Genomic DNA, 25532 nt, shown 5'->3' with positions numbered 1-25532 from the left:
GACAACCACGTCACCATCTACGTCACTCGCCGTAGACCTGCCACATATTCTCCAAGCGTTAGCCAGCGGTTAGCATCTGGCTGCCCAGAAAATGCCAGTATTTACAGAAAAGGATGGACTTTCACTTTGTTATTAGTGAGTATTGAATCATTTAAATGCCGCGAACATAAGACTGTACTGCGCCGACACGGACGTTTAGTAATAATATGACAAATTCAGGTGTTTTTAGCTCGCTGCTGTAAAGCTAAACACGTTACGATAGTCACTCTCCACAGACAGACGTCTGATAACGCGTTATTAACGTTAGCTACAGCCTATGTGTTTTTTTAACAATAGTGTTTTTAACATTTTGAATCCGTTTAAACCGCCCATTACTGCAGCGATATATCACAACGGATGTCATGTAGTAGCACCACTTCTTCTGACGTTATTCTAAAGGCCTTTTCTCTTACGGAATCTCTCAGAAGTTGCAAATGTTTCTCCATTTTCCTTTTTCTTTTTTAAAAAGGTCACGATGACCAGTGAGGGAAACGGGATGGAGCCGCGGAGCAGCGAGCCCAAGCTCCCGTCCTCCGCAGACTGAGTCCTCATTTACGTTACAACAACAACAACAACAACAACAACAAGGAGAAGAAGACTAACTGCATCATGGGAAGGTTAGTGTTTGGTTTGTTGTCATTTTTTTGGGAATGTAAATTGATTTGTGAACTTTCCCACAGACAATTTCTTTTTCTTTTCTTTTTATAATTACCGGTATTTTCCATCAAGAAGTAGAGCTGGGCAATATATCGATATTATATCAATATCGTGATATGAGACTAGATATAGTCTTAGATTTTGGATATCGTGATATGACATAAGTTTTGTCTTTTCCTGGTTTTAAAGGCTGCATTACAGTAAAGTGATGTCATTTTCTGAACTTCCCAGACTGTTCTAGCTGTTCTATTAATTCCCTTTACCCCACTTAGACATTATGTCCATATTACTGATGATTATTTATCTAAAATCTAAGTGTGAAGATATTTTGTTAAAGCCCCAGTTGTAGAATAGAAATATCGCCGCAATATCGATATGGAGGTATTGTGTGTATGTGGCAAGGCAGCTTTATTTGTATAGCACATTTCAGCAACAGGGCAATTCAAAGTGCTTTACATAAAACATTAAAGAGCAGTTAGAAAACAATTTAAAAACATTAATAAACAAATTAAAAACATTAAAAGACAAGAATAAAATTGATAGTGCAGTATAAGAATAAAAGTTACAGTGCAGTATAAGAAATTAAAGTTAATAAAATAGATTATTTAAAGAAAAGCAACATCAAAAAGATAGGTCTTTAGCTTAGATTTAAAAGAACTGAGAGTTGCAGAGGACCTGCAGTTTTCTGGGAGTTTGTTCCAGATATGTGGAGCATAAAAACTGAACGCTGCTTCCCCCTGTTTAGTTCTGACTCTGGGGACAACAAGTAGACCTGTCCCAGACGACCTGAGAGGTCTGGGTGGGTCATAGTGTAGTAGACCTGTCCCAGACGACCTGAGAGGTCTGGGTGGGTCATAGTGTAGTAGACCTGTCCCAGACCACCTGAGAGGTCTGGGTGGGTCATAGTGTAGTAGACCTGTCCCAGACCACCTGAAAGGTCTGGGTGGGTCATAGTGTAGTAGACCTGTCCCAGACCACCTGAGAGGTCTGGGTGGGTCATAGTGTAGTAGCAGATCAGAAATGTATTTTGGCCCTAAACCGTTTAGTGATTTATAAACCAGTAAAAGTATTTTGAAATCAATTCTTTGAGGCACTGGAAGCCAGTGTAAAGACTTCAGTACTGGAGTGATGTGATCCACTTTCTTGGTCTTAGTGAGGACTCGGGCAGCAGTGTTCTGAATCAGCTGCAGCTGTCTGATTGATTTTTTAGGGAGACCTGTAAAGACACCGTTACAGTAGTCAAGTCTACTGAAGATAAAAGCATGGACAAGTTTTTCCAGATCCTGCTGAGACATAAGTCCTCTAACCCTTGATATATTTTTAAGGTGATAATAGGCTGATTTTTTTAATTATGTTAATGTGGCTTTTAAAATTCAGGTCTGAGTCAATGACTACTGGCTACTGGCTTTGTCTGTTGTTTTTAACATTGTCGTTTGAAGCTGAGTGCTGACCTTTAATCGTTCCTCTTTTGCTCCAAAAACAACCACCTCCGTTTAATTTAAGAAAGTTCTGGCACATCCAATCATTAATTTGTTCAATGCACATATTTAATCGTTGTATTGGGCTATAATTCCCTGGCGATAAGGTTATGTAAATTTGGGTGTCATCCGCATAACTATGGTAACTTATTTTGTTGTTTTCCATAATCTGAGCCAGTGAAAGCATGTAGATGTTGAACAGAAGAGGCCCCAGAAATAGGGCTGCATTGTTAGAGTGCATGTCGGAGAACGTTTTATTTATTTATTTATTTTAGGAGCATTATTTACATGCTGAAGTAGTGACGCTGCATTAAGATAATGTAATTATCTCTGGTAAACACAAGAATTAAAGTGGTGCTTTATGACATGACTCTTTGCAGAGAAACTCAGATTTACAGATCTGTCGATTAAATCAACTAATCGATCAGTCGATACGATTGAATGACTGTTAGTCGACTAAGAATTTCTTCAATCGAGCACAGCCCTATCTATATATCTGTGATATGTTTAGGTATTCTTTTCTCAGGCTGTCCTGTCTTACATGTGTGTCGACAGGATCAGCTTTTCGTGCCTGTTCCCGGCCCCGTGGCATTTCAGCGTGTCGTCCCAGGTCCTTCCCCGGCTCCTCACACCTTCCCTCCGACAGCTGCTCCTCGTCGTCCTGCTGCTCGGCGTCATCGGGCTGCTCTACCTGCTGCTCGTCTCTGGCAAGGGACACGGAGGCTGGATCAGGGAGGAAAACCACTTCCACAGGTACAGCGCTGCTCCGTGTTTATATACCGTGTCCGTGCTCGGGCACACGCTTCGGCTGACCATCGGAATATGTTTAAATGTCTGATATTTGTAACTCCAAATATCCTGCAGCCTTTGACAGATCATGAGACAACCGTCTCTGTACTCGTTATATGCATGTTTGTAAACATTTAACATCTCTTCGTAGTCCGTTTTACATCTTTTGTGTCATTTAAAGTCTTTATTTTGTCGTTTTACGTCTTGTTTTTTACTTCTTTATATAAATTATCTTGTGATGTTTTCAGTTTATTTAATGGTGTCACACTAAAGTAACTTCTTACCTTTCTAACGAAATATCATTTTAACCATTTACTTTAGCTTTGTCTTTACGAGAGAAGCTAACACTTCGCTAAATTACTTTTATTTGCACTTCTGGGGCGATCGCCCAGGAAAAGACCGGAAACTGCGCCAGACAGGATGTGTCTGGATATGGCCGATAGCTGCGAACGGTGTCCAAACATGGACTTCAAGGTTCAAGGTATCTTTATTATCCCCAGAGGGCAATTTGGGTTACAGCCAACAGTAATATATAAATAACAAACACAACCAATACATAAAAAGCACAAAAACGTTATTACAAAAAGTCAGTCCCAGCACACACACACAGCAGACTGAATAAATGACCTCTTGAACCGGTTGGTTCTGTATCTGCAGCCTGATGGTAGCAGCACCCCCGGGGATGCTCGTCTCAGCCAAGATGGATTTAGCTTTCCTTAAGGACCTGTCCTGATACGGCGATGGAGGTGACGTGAATGATATTCTATAACCACGACGCTGATCTGTTGCTGCCAGAAATTCCACCGGATCTCCCTCATTTTGGCGGGATGTGCGTCGCCTTTCTCTTTCTTTGTGTTGTAATTCTAAACTCCGGTGAGATTTATAATAATAATAATAATACATATTTAGGCCTGTCGCGATAGTCAATAAATCGAAGTTATCGCACGATAAAACAAAATGAGCTCGATAATTTTTCCGGGCGATAATTTCCATTTGCATGCTTGTTTGTTTTCCTCGTCTCTCTCTACCAAAGAGACTGGAGGACCACTCGGTTCCTTAGCACACGTAGGAGTGAACCCTCTTGTCAGTTGGCGTGTGTTTGTGGTGGGGGGACTGCGGACAGAGAGACAGAGACAGACAAACGCTAGTTGAGAGTTGGAGCAGGGTTTCCCCGGCACTTTGCAGTTAAGGGGCCGTCAAAAGAAAGTAGGCCTATATGAGCCGATATCCACCGTGTTATTTGGCGTCTCGTTTCTCCCTTTCAATCCAAACCACACAGCTGACAACCGGCGGGGAGACTGTGGAGAGCGGGGCCGGACAATACGGCGCTGGTCCAGTCATCGCCACGTTTCAGGAAAGTGGCTGCATGTTTCCGACAATGCACAGAACATTAACGGTACAAGCCCACAGCTGTCCGCGGACACGGAGTGTGGAAAGTATGTCAGAGTTGCACCTGTGTGTGTGTGTGTGTGTGTGTGTGTGTGTGTGTGTGTGTGTGTGTGTGTCTGTGTGTGTTGTGTGTGTGTGTGTTTGTGTGTGTGCGTGTCGGCCGCCCCACGAAGCTCCGACCTGAAGAGGAGCAGAAGCCGCACCTTCACCAAAATGAAGACTGAAAAACAGAACTATTTTGGTACATTTATCGCCATGTGGCAGATAGCCATACAGATAGATTTAATTTATTAATTATATATTATTTAAATTTAATATTTAGAGTTAAATAATTGTAAAATGTAGTACAGAGTCTGTAGTCTGAGAACTTGTGTCACAACGCAGATTCCACAACTGTACATCAGCCGTGAAAGACGACATACTAAAGGAGATCAAAGACATGTTCTGGATATTTAAAATGTCTTCCAGTTCCAGTGTTAAATATTATTTAGAAATAAAAGTGTATTGATCTTTGAAAAGGTGTACCTGTATTATTATGCCATTATCATTATATTAGATGCAAATGCTCTCGATGACAATATTATCGTTTATCGCAATAATTTCTGGGACAATTTATCGTTCAGCAAAATTTGTTATTGTGACAGGCCTATACATATTATTTATATAGCGCTTTACATGGCACTCAAAGAGACTCTACAGTAAAACCAGCACATTAAAAACAGATAAGCAATAAAACTAACACATAAAACAAGCATCTTAAAAGCTATTAAAAACAATAAAACCAGTAGGGCTGCTCCCTCTTAGTCGATTAGTCGACTAATCGGTCGTTTTGGTGTTAGTCAACTTAGATTTCTTTAGTCCATTAGTCATGTTTTATGCTTTTTTTCATGCTGAATGACTTATTTCCAAGAAACGTACGAGCACATCTCTGGTAAACACAAGAATTAAAGTGGTGCTTTTGCATGATTCTTTGCGGAGAAACTCAGATTTACAGATCTGTCGATTAAATCAACTAATCGATTAGTCGATACAGATGAACGAGTGTTAGTCGACTAAGAATTTCTTTAATCGAGCACAGCCCTAAAAACCAGTAACTATCAGGTGAGAAATGTAAGACTAATGTTTGTGGAAAGCTAATCTGAAGAGGTGTTTTTTGATGAGTGTTTTGAACGTGTCCAGGTCAGTCCAGTCATGGATGTGTATGGGTAGGGTGTTCCACAGGGAGGGGGCTGCAATGATGAAAGCTCTGTCACCCCAGGTACGGTGGGCTTCTGAGGACTATGGTTAACTGCTCCTCAGATCTCTGCAGGGTAAATCCAGACAGCTAGCTAGACTATCTGTCCAATCTGAGGTTTCTGTTGCATGACTAAAACTACTTTTGAACGTACACATGTTCCACCAAAACAAGTTCCTTCCAGAGGCTATTTTGCAGAGGCCTCGTGGCTCCGTCTGGCGCATAGCAACGCCCAAGATGATTGTGATTGGTTTAAAGAAATGCCAATAAACCAGAGCATGTTTTTCTCCCATCAAGGAATGCTGTGTGGACTAGTCAGACCCTCCTCCGCAGCGCAGTGAACGAAGGTCTGGCAATGCGAGACAACATGAATGATGAGCACAGGCAACATAGTCTTTAACAATTCTTTGTTGTCCAAAAGGCACTTGGCCCGCGTGACCGATGTGGATGCAACCGATACCAGCAACCCCAACCTGAACTACGGCCTGGTGGTGGACTGTGGCAGCAGCGGCTCCAGGGTGTTTGTGTACTGTTGGCCTCGGCATAACGGCAATCCGCACGAACTGCTGGACATCCGGCAAATGAGAGATCAACACCGCAAGCCAGTGGTCATGAAGATCAAACCCGGTAAGATGTGAATGTAATAGCACCGTTTGTTTGAAGACTCTAAACTGAGGAAATATAATGTAAGAAAAACCTTTCGAGGTTTATTCTCATAAAACAGGTTCGTATGAAAACGTATGCTTTACTTTTAACTCCACCTTCTAGTCTCGGCTCAGCTTGCTTGGAACCGAGGGCGGTACCAAAAAAAGTTCAAGGTACTATCCAAAACTTCCGCTAATAGGGAAAACAACAAAGGAGCAGGTCGAGCCGCTTCCTCCAGACTCCAGTCATTGTACAACATGTTCTCATCAACGGGTTCGTGTGATGTCGTAAAACTATTCGAATGATATCCTACGAAAGAACAGCCGCTGCCGGCCCCTCACGTGACGACCAATTTTCAAAAAACACCATATTTTTGTCGTACTGCACATTGCTGCAGCTCCTCTTTTCACCCTGTGTGTTGAGCTCTCTGTTTTAGCCACAGAGTGAGACATCTCGCTTCTGTTCCATCTTTGTTGGGAGTCGCACATGCTCAGTAGCTAGGTGAGGACTACTAGCCAGTCAGAAGCAGAGTGTGAGGGGGTGCCCTGACAGTACCTAGGTAAGGACTACTAGCCAGTCAGAAGCAGAGTATGAGGGCGTGCCCTGACAGTAGCTAGGTAAGGACTACTAGCCAGTCAGAAGCAGAGTATGAGGGCGTGCCCTGACAGTAGCTAGGTAAGGACTACTAGCCAGTCAGAAGCAGAGTATGAGGGCGTGCCCTGACAGTACCTAGGTAAGGACTACTAGCCAGTCAGAAGCAGAGTATGAGGGCGTGCCCTGACAGTAGCTAGGTAAGGACTACTAGCCAGTCAGAAGCAGAGTATGAGGGCGTGCCCTGACAGTACCTAGGTAAGGACTACTAGCCAGTCAGAAGCAGAGTATGAGGGCGTGCCCTGACAGTACCTAGGTAAGGACTACTAGCCAGTCAGAAGCAGAGTATGAGGGCGTGCCCTGACAGTACCTAGGTAAGGACTACTAGCCAGTCAGAAGCAGAGTATGAGGGCGTGCCAGGCTAGCAGCTAGGCGAGCATTATAACGTGTGTTGTCTCTGAAGTAAAGGCTGGACTACAGTAGAGCTGTTTGGAGCAGTTTGAGAACAGGGTTTTCTGTTGGAGATGGTAAGTCCCTTTGGCGGGGTCTTTGGGCTTTTTCACTTTGTAAACCTATAACATGCACAAAAAAGAAATATAACACAATAAAGGAAAGGGAAAAAGCCAAAAAGCATAATATGAGCACTTTAAGTTTAGCCGAAAAAAGGTGAGCGTCCTGCGGCAAAGACGGTTAAGTTTAGACACCAAAACGACTACTTAAGATTGGGGAAAAAGATTGTGGTTTGGGTTAAAACAGCGGCCCCGTTAAGTAGTATTCCCGGGACACAAACAGATCTGGGCGAAAGTCTTGTGCTTTCCCCTTAACTTCTTCCGGGACATGAGTTCCTCTCCCCGTCTTGAAAGCCCTGTTTTTAATGTCCCAAACATCCACCCCCACCTCCTCCCTACCAGGACATTTGCGCTCTTATAAAGCGGCAGTTAATGTAGTGCCTACAAACAGTAGTAAATTTGTGGAAAACATTTGAATTACAGTGCATTACAGACAGTCCTTAGAGTTTTTTTGTGATTGTTGCTGGAAAAAATCCTTGATTATGCTGCACGTTTTCTTAAAAAATGCGATGGAATATGCTACATATGATATTTATGCAATTTTATGCGATGAAATTGCTGGAACTTGCAAAAATTGCGGTTCGATGAAAAAGAGAAAAAAAAGTGATAACGTTCCCATGGCAACAGGGGGAAATGGCTGCTCTTGTGTGAAGTATACGCAACATTTTTCAACTTTCTGCTAAGATATATTATGGGACTTTTTTGCAGCGAAAATGCGGGGGATTATGAAATCGGCAATTTATGCGGCGAAAGTGCAGCATATTTGAAAAAGAATGCGTCCCCGTATAAATATGCAGATTTTGGCTGATTATGCATTGAATTATGCGATCGCATAATCACGTTTTACTGGAGGGACTGATTACATAGCTTTAGCTATATGTACGAATGGTTCACGACAACAGCCTGAACCATTACATGCTAGTTTGTTATTTACTCTCTATAAAATATACATGTTTGGTTCTGTATGTTGTTTCCTTTGTAGGTATCTCTGAATTGGCTAAAACACCTGAGAAAGCCAGCGATTATATCTATCCACTGCTGAGCTTTGCAGCCCAACACATTCCCAAAAATAAGCACCAAGAAACTCCCTTGTACATCCTGTGCACAGCGGGAATGCGAGTCCTCCCTGAAAGGTACAACCTGCTCTACTTCCACAAGCCCCACATTTACATTTCCCACTGAAAAGGTAAAAGCATTGATGTTTTATATGCCGTACATCTTATGCTGAAGTTGATTTGTTTGATTTCAGTCAACAAGAAGCTCTTCTTGAGGATCTGCGAACAGACATCCCAGTCCACTTCAACTTCCTCTTCTCTGACTCGCACGTGGAAGTGATTTCTGGGAAACAGGAAGGTAAACAAAAGGAATAGAGAGGAAATAAAAAGCAGTATGCTCAACTAAAAGGTATCGCATTTACAGCTTTATTTAGAGTCATGCCTTTATAAAACATTGTGATTATGTAATAGCATTTAATGAAACAATGCCATAGTTTTGATTCACCACTTTATTGGCGTTGAAAGATTTCCTGACACAAAGTAACATGGTGCACAAAGGCTGCGTTCAGACTGCAGGCAAAAGTGGCCCAAATCAGAATTTTTTGGGGGTCAAGTGAGCAGGTCAGACTAATTCAGAAGTAGCTTGAACACGCAAATCTTGGACAGATCTCATTTTTTTTCAAATCCAATTTAGACCACTTCCATATGTGGTCCTGAATCAGACCCAGGTCAGATTTATTTTTCTTCAATGTAGCCGCAGTGTGAACAACCGAGGCGGATTTGATGCGACTTTTACGTCAATCTACATCAACATTTGTCACAATTATGCTCCGGTGGGAGTTGACCCGAGACACAGACAGTCACATTAAAAACTGGACTAGGCTACAACATGGAGAACAGTGATGGAGCAAGTCAACGGAGGGAGAGGGAGCTGTTAGACCTCATTAATTTGCAGCCATAACCCCCTGCAAAAGGCCAAAATAGCCAATTTGACTCTCTTTCTCTTCATTCTCCTCCTCCTGAGCAACTGCTCATTAATGTTACAGCTGCCATTACACAAACATTTTGAAATAAAAGTGAAAATGCTGACTTCCTCCATAACCTCCCTAACTTTAGTGCAACAGCGTGCTGCGTCTGTCGTCACTGTTATTGGTCTTTTGCGCATGCGGGTCAGTTCGAAACCGCAAACAGTTCACACTGGAATCTGATATATATATATATTTTAAAAGGTCATGAATTTAAAAAAATCTGAATTAAGCATCAAGACTTGCGGTGTGAATGTAGCCCAAAGGCTCCGTTCTGAGCGATCCGATCACAAGTAGACAAAGCAGCGGCTGTAAAACGTCTTTTATTTCTTATAATTTTCACAATAAAAGTCCCCGATTTTTTTTTTTGTTATTTAAATGCTTTTATTATGAAGTGTAAAAATCTGGAGATGTTGGGTCTTAAATTGCATTGTGTCATATAGTGTTATGACTTTCTCTTTTATCTGCTGGTTCCACAGCCTCGCAGTGAAAGACAGAAACAGCCTGAACAGTATAACAGTGTATATATATATATATGTATATGTATGTATGTATGTATGTATGTATGTATGTATGTATATATATATATATATATGTATATATATATATATGTATTTATGTATGTATGTATGTATGTATGTATATATATATATATATATATATATATATATATATATATATATATATATATATATATATATGTGTATATATATATGTATGTATGTATATATGTATGTGTATATATATATGTATGTATGTATATGTGTATGTGTATATATATATGTATGTATGTATATGTTGTATATATATATATGTACAGTGCCTTGCGAAAGTATTCGGCCCCTTGAACATTTCGACCTTTTGCCGCATTTCAGGCCTCAAACATAAAGATATAAAACTGTAATTTTTTGTGAAGAATCAACAACAAGTGGGTCCCAATTATGAAGTGGAACGAAATTCATTGGCTATTTCAAACTTTTTAACAAATAAAAACTGAAAAGTGGGGGTGCAAAATTATTCAGCCCCTTTACTTTCAGTGCAGCAAACTCTCTCCGAAGTTCAGTGAGGATCTCTGAATGATCCAATGTTGACCTAAATGACTAATGATGATAAATAGAATCCAGCTGTGTGTAATCAAGTCTCCGTATAAATGCACCTGCTCTGTGATAGTCTCAGAGGTCCGTGTAAAGCGCCAGAGAGCATCATGAAGAACAAGGAACACACCAGGCAGGTCCGAGATACTGTTGTGGAGAAGTTTAAAGCCGATTGGATACAAAAAGATTTCCCAAGCTTTAAACATCCCAAGGAGCACTGTGCAAGCGATAATATTGAAATGGAAGGAGTATCAGACCACTACAAATCTACGAAGACCCGGCCGTCCCTCTAAACTTTCAGCTCATACAATGAGAAGACTGATCAGAGATGCAGCCAAGAGGCCCATGATCACTCTGGATGAACTGCAGAGATCTACAGCTGAGGTGGGGGACTCTGTCCATAGGACAACAATCAGTCGTATACTGCACAAATCTGGCCTTTATGGAAGAGTGGCAAGAAGAAAGCCATTTCTTAAAGATATCCATAAAAAGTGTCGTTTAAAGTTTGCCAAAAGCCACCTGGGAGACACACCAAACATGTGGAAGAAGGTGCTGTGGTCAGATGAAACCAAAATCGAACTTTTTGGCAACAATGCAAAACGTTATGTTTGGCGTAAAAAGCAACACAGCTCATCACCCTGAACACACCATCCCCACTGTCAAACATGGTGGTGGCAGCATCATGGTTTGGGCCTGCTTTTCTTCAGCAGGGACAGGGAAGATGGTTAAAATTGATGGGAAGATGGATGGAGCCAAATACAGGACCATTCTGGAAGAAAACCTGATGGAGTCTGCAAAAGACCTGAGACTGGGACGGAGCTTTGTCTTCCAACAAGACAATGATCCAAAACATAAAGGCAAAATCTACAATGGAATGGTTCACAAATAAACATATCCAGGTGTTAGAATGGCCAAGTCAAAGTCCAGACCTGAATCCAATCGAGAATCTGTGGAAAGAACTGAAAACCGCTGTTCACAAACGCTCTCCATCCAACCTCACTGAGCTCGAGCTGTTTTGCAAGGAGGAATGGGCAAAAATGTCAGTCTCTTGATGTGCAAAACTGATAGAGACATACCCCAAGCGACTTACAGCTGTAATCGCGCGCAAAGGTGGCGCTACAAAGTATTAACTTAAGGGGGCTGAATAATTTTGCGCACCAATATTTCAGTTTTTATTTGTTTAAAAAGGTTTGAAATATCCAATAAATTTCGTTCCACTTCATGATTGTGTCCCACTTGTTGTTGATTCTTCACAAAAAATTACAGTTTTATATCTTTATGTTTGAGGCCTGAAATGTGGCAAATTAAAAGTTCAAGGGGCCGAATACTTTCTCAAGGCACTGTATGTATGTATGTATATGTGTATATATATATATATATATAAGGTATGTATATGTATATATATATATATATATGTATTATATGTATATATATATATATATATATATATGTATGTATGTATGTATATATATATATATATATATATATATATATGTATATATATATATATATATGTATTACAGTCAAAATCTGCTCTAAAAGTAATGGTGTGAAACAAAGAGATTTAAATTATCTTTGGAATCAACAAATCTTGTGCAAAGCAACGAGCGTTTTGTCTTCTTCAGATCATGTTCTTCCACCAAGACCTCGTTATATTTGACCTGCTTTGAAAACTAATACCACTGTAATGCCATTTTAATTCTTTTATGCCTTCTGCAATTCGACTTTTAAATGGATAACTACTCTCTAGGACAGTGTTTCTCAAATGGGGGTACGTGACATTTTTTGCAAAATGATTTTCAGTTCCAAGGCTGTAGTTACCTTTTACTCTCTTTTTTTTTTCTCCAAGGTTGTCGCTTATTCCAACGTTTTTGTCTCTGTTTTTGAAGTTTGTCACCTTTTTTTTGAAGGTTTTGTCGCTTGTTTTGCCCTATTCTTGCCTGCCTTCTGTTTTTTCCTCCGAAGTTTTTGCCACCTTTTTCGAAGTTTCACTTTTTTAATTTTTTTTGTCGCTTTTGTCGCCCTAGTGTTGCCTTCCTTCTTTCTACTGTTTTTTTTTAAGTTTCTGTTGCTATTTTTGACCTATTCTTGCCTTCCTTCCTTCTTTCTACCATCTTTTCCAAGTTTTTGTCTCCTTTTTCCATGATATTGTAAATGTGTTCCAGGTCCAAGGCTGTTGTTTAGTAAATCTATCGCTGACAGAGCTGTATTCTTCCTCCTTATAGAGACTTTTTTTTTCTACCAAAATTCGTGCTGTTCGTACATGGCTCAAAGGGGGAACATTATTGAAAAAGCTTGAGAACCACTGCTCTAGGATGTAGGCTGGTGTGCTGTATGTATGTGTGTTTGTGTGTAGTCTGTAGCTGCTCTTAACGAATGGCTCCTTATGGGATTAATAAAGTTGTTGAGTAGAATTAAATTACATTTTTTAGATACTTGTCTGGTTTCTTTCCTTGTGTTTTAGTTTTATACTTGTTAGAGTTTATGTTTCTTTTGCTTTTCCTTTTCATGTGCAATGAAATGTTTTGGTGTTGTCTGTATTAATGCTGTCTGATTTGAAGTTGTTTTTGACCCCAGGAAGGAAGACTAGCTGGTCGTCTAGGCGTCAGCTAATGGGGATCCTTATAATAAACCAAACTAAACATTTTGTCATCATTTGCTTCAGGTGTCTATGCATGGATTGGAATAAACTTTGTCCTCGGGAGGTTTAACCATGTGCATAATGGTAAGGACCGAAGCAAGTAGTATTTCAACAGTACAAAAAAAGTAGATTTTTACACATGGTAAACCCACCCTGCCTGACTCTGTCACCTGTTTTTTGTGTCAATCTTTGAAGATGGGGAAGCTGTGGTGGAGGTGAATGTCCCCGGCAGTGATCAGCAGGAGGCGCAGGTGAGGAAAAGGACTGCCGGTGTCCTGGACATGGGCGGGGTCTCCACACAGATCGCATACGAAGTGCCCAAAACTGTAAGCTTTGCTTCTCCACAACAGGTTATTATCCACAACCAATTCTGTTATTGTGCTGTTTTTGTTTTTGTCACTCAACCTTTGTTTCTTCTCCCTCCTTCCAACCTCTGTCATTGCCTGGTTTAAACCATGTATGCACCATTTTTGTCCCGCGGAGAGGATCTGCTCTCCATCCATCACTGTTGAAGTCACACTGTGAGCCTGCTGCATGACTCCATAGCAGGATTTTTGGACTGAGATCATTAATTCATGTACTTAAAGGTCCCATGACATGGCGCTCTTTGGATGCTTTTGTATAGACCTTAGTGGTCCCCTAATACTGTATCTGAAGTCTCTTTTATATAGACCTTAGTGGTCCCCTAATACTGTATCTGAAGTCTCTTTTATATAGACCTTAGTGGTCCCCTAATACTGTATCTGAAGTCTCTTTTATATAGACCTTAGTGGTCCCCTAATACTGTATCTGAAGTCTCTTTTATATAGACCTTAGTGGTCCCCTAATACTGTATCTGAAGTCTCTTTTATATAGACCTTAGTGGTCCCCTAATACTGTATCTGAAGTCTCTTTTATATAGACCTTAGTGGTCCCCTAATACTGTATCTGCCACTTTTTTATAGACCATAGTGGTCCCCTAATACTGTATCTGAAGTCTCTTTTATATAGACCTTAGTGGTCCCCTAATACTGTACCTGAAGTCTCTTTTATATAGACCTTAGTGGTCCCCTAATACTGTATCTGAAGTCTCTTTTATATAGGCCTTAGTGGTCCCCTAATACTGTATCTGAAGTCTCTTTTATATAGACCTTAGTGGTCCCCTAATACTGTATCTGAAGTCTCTTTTATATAGACCTTAGTGGTCCCCTAATACTGTATCTGAAGTCTCTTTTATATAGACCTTAGTGGTCCCCTAATACTGTATCTGAAGTCTCTTTTATATAGACCTTAGTGGTCCCCTAATACTGTATCTGAAGTCTCTTTTATATAGACCTTAGTGGTCCCCTAATACTGTATCTGAAGTCTCTTTTATATAGACCTTAGTGGTCCCCTAATACTGTATCTGCCACTTTGCTCATTTGAAAGCCATGATGTCTCTCTCTCTCTCATGGGTGGGCCAAATTCTCTGGGCGGGCAAAGCAGAGAAAGGGGAGGTAACCTTGCTCCTTATGACCTCATAAGGAGAAGATTCCTGATCGGCCCATCTGAGCTTTCATTTTCACAAAGGCAGAGCAGGATACCCAGGGCTCGGTTTACACCTATCACCATTTCTAGCCACTGGGGGACCATAGGCAGGCTGGGGGGACTCATATTAATGTTAAAAAACCTCAAAGTGAATTTGTCATGCCATGGGACCTTTAAGAGACGGTTAAATGCAGTGGAAGTTGTTCATGTCCAGTTGTTTTGTTTGTGTTGTAGTGATTGATGTACTAGCAGGTTTGGCACACACAGCTTTTCCTTTTGGCTCTCGTAGTTTTTTCTTTAAACCACAAGATGCTCAATTTAATTTTCCTCATCATCATCTAGTTAGACAGCTTTTGTTCTATATTGTTTTGAGTTACATTGAAGGGTAATTTTTAAGTTTTTTTTTTATTGCAACCTGGACCCCATTGTCTTCCATTCATTGGTGACAACATTACATTATGGAAAGGATCCCTACAGAGATAGACCTTTTTGGTAAAGAGTAAGATCTCTTTTCTTTAACCAGAAACAGCTCACAAGTCGCTTTATCCAAACCCACCAGACTCCATGTAAATAATCAGGACTTTTAGCGTGTATAGAGCCAGCATATCTCCACCAGACTCCATGTAAATAATCAGGACTTTTAGCGTATATAGAGCCAGCATATTTCCACCAGACTCCATGTAAATAATCAGGACTTTTAGCGTGTATAGAGCCAGCATATCTCCATCAGACTCCATTTAAATAATCAGGACTTTTAGTGTGTATAGAGCCAGCATATCTCCACCAGACTCCATGTAAATAATCAGGACTTTTAGCGTATATAGAGCCAGCATATTTCCACCAGACTCCATGTAAATAATCAGGACTTTTAGCGTGTATAGAGCCAGCATATCTCCATCAGACTCCATGTAAATAATCAGGACTTTTAGTGTGTATAGAGCCAGCATATCTCCACATGTAAATGGGTGAATTAAGGGTTTATTTCAACCAAACCAGAGTGGTGATTGTTGGAACAGTGGAAAGACGAACCAAGACGGCTTTTGGTAGTTTTATTATGTTTCTGTCAACTTTGAATGAAGTGTGTTTTGATAAAAGTCCTGATTATTTACATGGAGTCTGGTGGGTTTGGTGATGGTTAAACAAAAAGGTTCTTACTCTTTAACAAGAAGGTCTATCTCTGTAGCGATCCTTTCCATAATGTTGTCAAACACTTAGGATATTAATCTCAAAACAGCACTTTTAGTGGACAAAAATGTATGGTGCACAATTGCCCATTTACGTTACTTTGCAGCTTGTTTCTCGCTTGCTACTGGACCGATTTTAAAGATTGTTGTTCCCATCAGTCACTTAAAAACAAAAACATGGGAAAATAGGGTCCAGGTTGAAACAAAATGAGAGTTTAACAATATACTATGGGTTTTCTTGTTTCCTAGGAGGAAGTTGCCAAGAACTTACTGGCCGAGTTCAACTTGGGCTGTGACGCACATCGCACCGAGCACGTTTATCGTGTTTACGTGTCCACCTTCCTTGGGTTCGGAGGAAATGCGGCCCGCCAAAGATACGAGGAGAGTGTCATCAGAAACACCGCCACTCGAAACAAGTGAGATCCACAGCCACATCACTCTTTGCTAAATGTTTTCTAGGGTGACCAGATGAGACCGGGTAAAATTCGGGGGTGGGGGGGGTGTAACGTGAATTTCAAAACTGCGACCAACTGACTGTCTTGTCTGCGCTTTAACATCAGCAACATCCACTCCAATCACTCCTTCTGGTGGCTGCCTGTACTTAACATGAATTTCAAAACTCAGCACCAAGATTATTTATTATTTTTATTCAGAAACTCAACTGTCTTGTCTTATTACAAATAAAAAATCATTAAAATCATGAACTCAGGTGATTACGGGAGCTGGCTGCAGTAGGACTCAATTAAAAATCACCATGAACAGTTTCTAATGTTCAATCAGACTCTAAAACTACTCCAGTCTGGAGTAGTTTTAGAGTCTGCTCTTGAGACTTTGCTCTAATTTTTGGGACAATTAGGGCAGGATTCGGGATTCGGGACACCTGCTGTGGATTTCGGGACTGTCCCGAATGTTTTGTGTCCCGGTCAGTAAAGTTTTTACACCGCGTTTCTGATTTCTCCAGACTCTTAGGGCAGCATAACGGCGAGACGGCAGACTCTCCGCTCCTGGACCCTTGTCTGCCCGCAGACCTGCAGGATGAAATCGGCCCGTCTACCCAGAAGCTCTATCTGCGAGGCACCGGAGACTTTGACCAGTGTAGACAGATTCTCCAGCCGTTCCTCAACCGCACCAACGAGACCCTGACCTCGCTCAACGGCGTCTACCAGCCGGCCATCGACTACGACAACAGTCAGTTCTACGGCTTCTCTGAGTTCTACTACTGCACGGAGGATGTGCTGCGCATGGGCGGCGATTATAACGCTTCCAAATATGCCCGAGCTGCCAAGGTAAACAAACTCTACTCTCACAGAGACATACAGTACACTAGACGACTCTGAAAAGACTAAAGTCTGACATAGGGCTGCTCGATTATGGAAACAAATATAATCACGATTATTTCGGTCAATATTGACATCACTCAATCAATAATAATTTAACACGATTACTCGTTGACTTCTGGCAAGATGTTGCAATTATTGAACTTAAAATAAACTGTAAAAAGTTAACAAAATCGACAGTAAAAAAAACAACAACACATAACTGTGAAATTTGCCATAATACTTTTCCTTTTTAAACTTTATTTTTTCATTCAGAACACAAGAGAACATAAGACTTTACTTGCAAAACGTAATGAGCTAAATAATTGTTTTTCTCGATTATTCAGGTTTTGTGATCATTGGGAGCCGAAATCATTATCACGATTACATTTTAATTAATTGCACAGCCCTAGTCTGACACCATCTCCCATCTAAAGACACTCTGTCTTAATGGCACTGAGTTTGTAGTCACAGACTAGAAGATTTTACTACCGAGGCTTCAAACTTACGATAATATCAAACCTGTTGATTTTGTTGGAACGTCAAGACAGAAAAAGACTGACTTAAGACGGCTCGGACCGAGTTTTATGACCTCCTAATGCCTAAAAGACACCAGGGGCCATATCTTGCACCAAAATAGGGCCCTAGGAGACTTTGAACCGACTTTGTAAAGACTTAAAGTCTGACACAATCTCACATCTAAAGACAATCTTCTCACGTCTAACGATCGAGACTGTTATAACATGTAAAGACTGGGGCTCTTGCAGGGTCACACATTGCAAGACTACAACTAGATTAGTTTTGAAAAATGCAACCAAGCTAGCTCGCTAGCTAGCTACTGCTAGCGTTAGCCGGTAACTTGAGGGACAGTTTGCAGATGTTCTGTTGTTCCGTACATGCAGATGAATGTCTCCAGTACCCTGCCGTTTATCTGCCGGTAAAACTCCCGCTGGACGACGCGCTTCAGAAGGGTTAGCGTGTAGCTTAGCGCGGCGCCATAGCAACCATCAACAACACTGTCTCTAGTTGTTTGCTGCTTCCTGTTTGGTGCTGGAGGGAGAGCACCCATTGGTTGTTGACAATGTTCACGTGATTTAACTTCACTAACCAAGACTTAAAACTTAACGATAATATCCAACAGGTTTGATTTTGTTGGAACATCTAGACTTCACACCAAAAGATTGGGACGATGCGAGCGCCCCGACTCTAGCAAGACTCTCAGGATTTAATTCCCATATTGTAAATTTGTTTGCATGTAAGGTCAAAGTGGAAATGGAAACTCGTGAGCAGAAAAAGTTGTTGTTTGGCAGTACTTTCAGTCGAAAGAAGGCCATTCAAGTCCAGCTACATGTTCAATTTACAATGCCGATTTGTCTGGTGGTGGCGAGGACCCTAAACAATACACAACATGGCCGCTGTTACAACATCTGGTCTGAAACATCCGAAAGAATACGAGTTGTGCATGAAGGAATCTCCAGACAGCAGCCAGAATGCAGCAACTTCAGATACGGCAAAGGAAGGACAGGCACAGCTAAAAACTGGAACCAGACAGTGTTAATACACTGCTGTGGACGTTGTTTACTTCATTAATGTATTTACTGTGTTAATGGACCGAGGATGGGAGGAGGATTCGGTATTCGGCAGAATCTAAACCAATGGATTTGGTTTTCAGCCGAACCCCCAAACTCTGGATTCAGTGCATCCCTAGTCTCTATGAAGCATGTCAGATAATACATAATTATCTGTAAACAACGGGGGTTAACGTCGTATTAACGTTCCTAATGTTGTGGTTTAACGTTCACAGAGTTACTGTTCGACCCAGTGGCAGACTCTGAGGGAGCGCTTCGACTCCGGCCTGTACGCCTCACACGCTGATCTCCACAGACTCAAGTAAGTCTCACCGGGTTACCGAACCGCTCCTAAAGCAGCCTGCTAGCGTGAAGAAGAAGAAGAAGAATGTTTATGGATGTCTTTGTGCTCCGGTCTGCAGGTACCAGTGTTTTAAATCAGCATGGATGTACGAAGTGTTGCACTCAGGCTTCGTTCCCAGCCAATTATAAAAACCTGAAGACCGCCCTGTTGGTCTACGATAAGGAGGTCCAGTGGACGCTCGGAGCGATTCTCTACAGAACACGGTTTCTGCCTCTGAGGTAAGACTTCCTGTCACATACAGTACTGGCCAAAAGTTTGGACACACCTTCTCATTCAATGCGTTTCCTTTTTATTTTCATGACTATTTACATTGTAGATTCTCACTGAAGGCATCAAAACTATGAATGAACACATATGGAATTATGTACTTAACAAAAAAGTGTGAAATAACTGAAAACATGTCTTATATTTTAGATTCTTCAAAGTAGCCACCCTTTGCTTTTTTTATTAATAAGGGACAAACTTCCACTAATTAACCCTGACAAAGCACACCTGTGAAGGTAAAACCATTTCAGGTGACTACCTCATGAAGCTCATTGAGAGAACACCAAGGGTTTGCAGAGTTACCAAAAAAACCAAAGAAGGCTACTTTGAAGAATCTAAAATATAAGACATGTTTTCAGTTATTTCACACTTTTTTGTTAAGTACATAATTCCATATGTGTTCATTCATAGTTTTGATGCCTTCAGTGAGAATCTACAATGTAAATAGTCATGAAAATAAAGAAACATTGAATGAGAAGGTGTGTCCAAACTTTTGGCCTGTACTGTATGCCCCGTTCTTAGTCACTTCACCGATGAAGCTTTAAGGGTTTTTCACACGGGGAGCGACACTTCGCCTGCGTAGTCGCGTGGCTCCGCAGGGTCTCGAAAATTAAACCATGTAAACCTATTCTGATATAACCTCTAAATACAATTATGAACCTGAAAATGAGCATAATATGAGCACTTTAACATTTAATGAACACGGCCCTGAACTGACTTGTTTGTTGACACGGTAACGTTTGTCTCTTCCAGGGACATCCAGCAGGAAAGTCTGAAAGCGGTGCACTCTCACTGGCGCCACAGCTTCTCCTTTGTCAACAACCACTACCTGTTCCTGGCTTGTTTCTTCATCGTCTTGTTGTCCATCATGCTGTACTTACTGCGCCTCCGCCGCATCCATCGGCGCGCGGCGCAGTCCTGCACGCCTTCCTCCGTGCCGTGGTTAGAGGAGGGCCTCGGCTCGCCCACGATCCCCATCGACCTCTAAACTTTCTCAAGTCCTGACAGCACGTCTGACTCTCCAAAGCCGATCGCATTTTTCTCTCCGAGAGGATCTGCTTGTCCAGCGAGCGTTTTTAGAAAGTCCGCGAAACCCCTTCGGAGATGCTGGAGAGAATCGACCACACGAAGATCATCGAGTGCGAGTCTTCGGACTTAACCGGAGCCATGAAAATCTTCTGTGTTTTGAAGTTATTTTGTTTAATAATGCAACACATTCTCACTCCCATCGCCTAAAATACGGACGCTTGGTCAGGTGTCTCTGGCGTTGTTAGTGACGCTAAAAGTCTCCTTTAGCGTCATATCTAAACGCGCTGGGTCGGGACTATTGGCGCCACTTTTGACGCAGTTAGGTTAAAGGGATACGCCACCGTATGTTGAAATAGGGCTCATCACGGTGTCCCCTGGCTGTAGATAGGTGGGCCAACGCATTTTTTGTGCATGCATGGTTTTAGTCCGGTGCAACACCGGCAGCGCCGCCGCTAGTTAGCTTAGCATAGTGAATGGAATCCTATGTTGCCGGTTAGCATGTTGGGAGTAAAAGTGAGCCAACAAAAGAAAAAAAAAAAACTTAATTACTTGCACTGAGATAAAAGAATGAGTTGGCCCACCTATCTACAGCCGGGGGAGACCGTGGTAAGAACTACTTCAACAAACGGTGGAGTATCCCTTTAAAGGTCCCATGACATGGTGCTCTTTGGATGCTTTTATATAGACCTTAGTGGTCCCCTAATACTGACCTCATAAGGAGAAGATTCCTGATTGGTCCATCTGAGCTTTCATTTTCTCAAAGGCAGAGCAGGATGCCCAGGTCTCGGTTTACACCTATCACCATTTCTAGCAACTGGGGGACCATAGGCAGGCTGGGGGAACTCATATTAATGTTAAAAAAACTCATAAAGTGAAATTTTCATGCCATGGGACCTTTAAGGTGCGTTCTACAAACACGCTGAAGGGCGCTTTTTGCGTCGCTTCAGACGCTGACAGCCACCGTCCAAACTAGAGGTGTGAATCTTCACTGATCTCCCGATTCGATTACGATTATCATGTCAGCGATTCAATTCGATTCGATATCTCGATGCATCACGATGCATCAAATCCATGTTTCTATAAAAGCCATGTAGGATATTTAATTCATAACTTTCCAAGCTTCAAAAACCAAACATTCTGCAGTGCTCTAATACTAAATAACTTGGATACATAAAACTATACAGCACTGAGCACATGGCACTTCCTGAATGTGCAGAACATACCAGAATATGTAAACAGAAATGTTGTTAGGCCCACATTACATTATAAACAGAAATAATCGATTATGAGCCGGCCGATTATCGATGCAGCATCGTCCAAGTCCACGATTCGATGCATCGATTATTTGATTAATTTCAACACCTCTAGTCCAAACGTCCGTATTTTACTCGTTCGGAGTGAGAACGGGTTGAATAATGACATGTCTTTTATTTTTTTTATCCTCTATTTAATTTATGTAAAAGACAAGCCCAACGGTACTTTGCACCCTAGCAAATCTTCAATACCTACATGGTTTATGTAATGTATACTTCTGAATTTCACAAAGCTTGACGTACTGTATTTGTTTTTAGTTTTTTTTCATGCCTTTTTATGTCTACGGTCACATCTTCTCTTCTTTTTGTTTAATGGTAAGAGCACTCGCCATTTCTACAGGATCTTCTCACGCTTCCCGGTATCATTAATCCGTAAGCCTTTTGTAATTAGAAAATGGAAAAAAAACGTATATTTGTTTTTAAACCAAAAAAAACAGAAAACCTGTTCTGGTCTCTGAATCGGAGCCCCTAATGGGACATGGGGGGTGGGGGTCTTTTTATTTCTCGTGCTCACAAGAAACTTTCTAGTCTTGTGTTCATCACTTTATTTTTGGAAAAAATTACATACGGTAGTGAACAAGGAGAGACAAATAATGATCTGATCCAGTTTGAATTGAGCCATGGATTACACACATGATGTTCGTCAGCTTAAAGGAACACGCCGACTTATTGGGACTTATTCAGCGTATCCCCCAGAGTTAGAGAAGTCCATACATACCCTTCTCATCTCTGTGCGTGTCATAACTCTGTCTGACGCTCCTACCGCTAGCCTAGCTTAGCACAGATCCTGGAGGTAACCGGCTCCATCTAGCCTAGCTTAGCACAGATCCTGGAGGAAACCGGCTCCATCTAGCCTAGCTTAGCCCAGATCCTGGAGGTAACCGGCTCCATCTAGCCTAGCTTAGCACAGATCCTGGAGGTAACCGGCTCCATCTAGCCTACTGCTCCCAATAAGTGACAAAATAACACCAACATGTTCCTATTTACATGTTGTGATTTGTATAGTCACAGCGTGTGCAAATAACAAGGTCACATGACACACAGCCATCTTCTAACCGTATACATACTGGGAACTATATTCTCAGAAAGGTGAAGCACTGCTACTTGGGCGGAGGGATTAGCACAACACCAGAAAAGCAGCGTTGTTACTCTCTGCTCCTCACCACGGGGCTTCTCGTCACCATTTTCTCTTCACTGACCACTGACGAGAAAAGAAAACGGCTGCAGCTGATTGGACGAACGCCTCACGTGGGTCTGTCTGCTCCGGGATTTCAAAAACCGGCAATACAGTGTCGTATTTTACGAAAATAGTTCACCGAAACATGTTTCTGAAAACATTTTAGGCGAGAAATAGGCTAAGCAGTCGCTGACTCTGTCTTCATTTCAGATCGACAGAAGTCAGTTTAAAAGATTTCTGTCAGCTTTTGAGAGGCGGCGAGCCGAGCCGACCGCTCCTCATTTGCATAAAGTCGGCTGGATTCAACTTTATGCAAATGAGGAGAGAGCGACTCGACGCCCGGCTTCTCCAAAGTCCCCGCGACGCTCCCAGAATGCATTGCACGGCTGCTCCCATTGAGATGAATGCACCGTTATACTTCAACCGTTTCACGACAAACGGAGACTTTCTTCACTTGCAAAATTACCTTTCAGTGTGACGAACATCGTACGTGTAATCCGTGGCTCAACTCAAACGGGATCAAATTATAATTTGTCTCCCCACGTTCACTACCGTACATATTTCCTCCGAAATAAGGGGCACGTTCAGTCTCAAAACGGAAGTATAATGATGAAAGGAATTGCCAAAAACTATAACTATACAGTTTTTGATTGATTTTTCGTTTCTTTGATTCTGACACCAGACAATGTTTTTTATTTTTCATTTTGTAATTGCAAATGAATTACGGACCTTAAATGCAATACAATCGTGTGTGTGTGTGTGTGTGTGTGTGTGTGTGTGTGTGTGTGTGTGTGTGTGTGTGTGTGTGTGTGTGTGTGTGTGTGTGTGTGTGTGTGTGTGTGTGTCAACATGACGATAGCCTTTTGATAGCTAAACTAGTGCAATACATGTCCTGTCACTGTCGGGGGAGGGGGGGGGATCTCTCCTAAAACACACCATCTTCTCTTTTAGTTTCCGAGAGAATCCTTCTCTCTTTTAAAGCCCCGCTGAAGTTCGTGTGTTCGGTCATCTGACTTTTAGGTCGGATCCCGTTGCATATATTTATGTCGGGGCTTCATTTTCAGAAGCTGTCATATCACTGCTGCGAGGGGATTGTAAATGAGAGCACATGCCCCGTTATTTATATGAGAATGGTCTTTAGTGAAATGTTTGCACAGATGAATGTGAAATAAGTGTCGTCACATTGCGATTCAATAATGATAAAGTTTTACGGTAAACTTGTGGCTGGATGTTTTTATTTCATGAGGAGAAGATCCGACTACAGCGTCCGGCTGGGAGGTAATTCAATATATTTATCGTTGAGAATTCGAAAGACACAATTACATATCCTCTTGTTGTCCTTCGGGTCAAATTTGGACCCATTTATAAAAAGTTTCTATATCAGAAATGTTTCTTTTAACCAAATCATAAGAAGATAACGTGGATGGTTCCATACAACGCTCTTCACAAGTATTGTCGTAATGTAAGTAATCAGCTGGGGAAGTTTCATGTTCATATATAAATGTATTACTCTAATTAGTGTCTTTAAAACTATCCATATCTCTAAAGCTTTTGTTCCCAGATTTTGAGCCAGAAATCTCAACTTCAGCAACAGATACACTCACAGACGCACACACACATACAGACACTCACACACAGACGCACACACACATACAGACACTCACACACAGACGCACACACACATACAGACACACACTCACAGACACACAAGCACACTCACAGACACTCACACACAGACACACTCACTCTCACACACACAGACATACACAGACATATACAGACAGACACACACAAGCACACACACACACTCTCTCACACACACACACACACACAGACATACACAGACACAAACACAGACACTCACACACAGACACACACTCAAACAGAGACATACTCAGACACAGACAAACACACAGACACTCACACACACAGATACTCACACAGACAGACACTCACACACACACAGACACACTCACACACAGACACACTCACACACAGACACACTCTCACACACAGATACTCACACAGACAGACACACACACACCAAACCTTCCACTAGAGCCCGACCGATACACACTCACACAGACACATACATACACACACACTCACACACAGACTCACACACACACAGACACACACACACGCTCTCATACACAGACACTCACACAGACAGACACACACACACACACACTCACTCACACAGACAGACACACACACACACACACACACACACAGACACACACACACACACACACACACACACACACAGACAGACACACACATACACACACACACACAGACACTCACACAGACAGACACACACACAGACCAAACCTTCCACTAGAGCCTGACCGATATATCAGCCGATATTAGACATGTTCCAAACCGTCTGTATCGGCATTTATTTATATATTTATACGGCCGATAAATTAATATTTAAAAAATGAAATAAAAACGGAGGAAACCCCCTTCAGCCATGTTGTGAGTGTTGGCGTTGTTTAGTTTGTCCACCAGAGGGCGCTCTACAACCTCCCTGTTAGTCTGTCCACCAGAGGGCGCTCTACAACCTCCCTGTTAGTCTGTCCACCAGAGGGCGCTCTACAACCTCCCTGTTAGTCTGTCCACCAGAGGACGCTCTACAACCTCCCTGTTAGTCTGTCCACCA

General features: G+C 41.7%; 1 protein-coding gene across 1 annotated transcript; it reads left to right on the top strand.

Moving 5' to 3' along the window:
- entpd4 (ectonucleoside triphosphate diphosphohydrolase 4) lies at positions 1-20670 on the top strand. The gene is given in 14 exon segments (XM_039804371.1): positions 1-135; positions 509-656; positions 2730-2927; positions 6008-6213; positions 8374-8524; positions 8641-8744; positions 13171-13230; positions 13342-13472; positions 16086-16252; positions 16798-17122; positions 18957-19042; positions 19143-19193; positions 19195-19302; positions 20102-20670. Coding segments are annotated over 13 exon segments (1830 nt in total). The 5' UTR covers positions 1-135; positions 509-648; the 3' UTR covers positions 20337-20670.
- Positions 20671-25532: the final 4862 nt, after the last annotated feature.

The sequence above is a fragment of the Perca fluviatilis genome, chromosome 6 (genome assembly GCF_010015445.1).
Source record: "Perca fluviatilis chromosome 6, GENO_Pfluv_1.0, whole genome shotgun sequence".
Classification (NCBI taxonomy): domain Eukaryota; kingdom Metazoa; phylum Chordata; class Actinopteri; order Perciformes; family Percidae; genus Perca; species Perca fluviatilis.
Note: the sequence above shows the minus strand (reverse complement) of the source record. Positions and strands in the feature narration are given on the sequence as shown.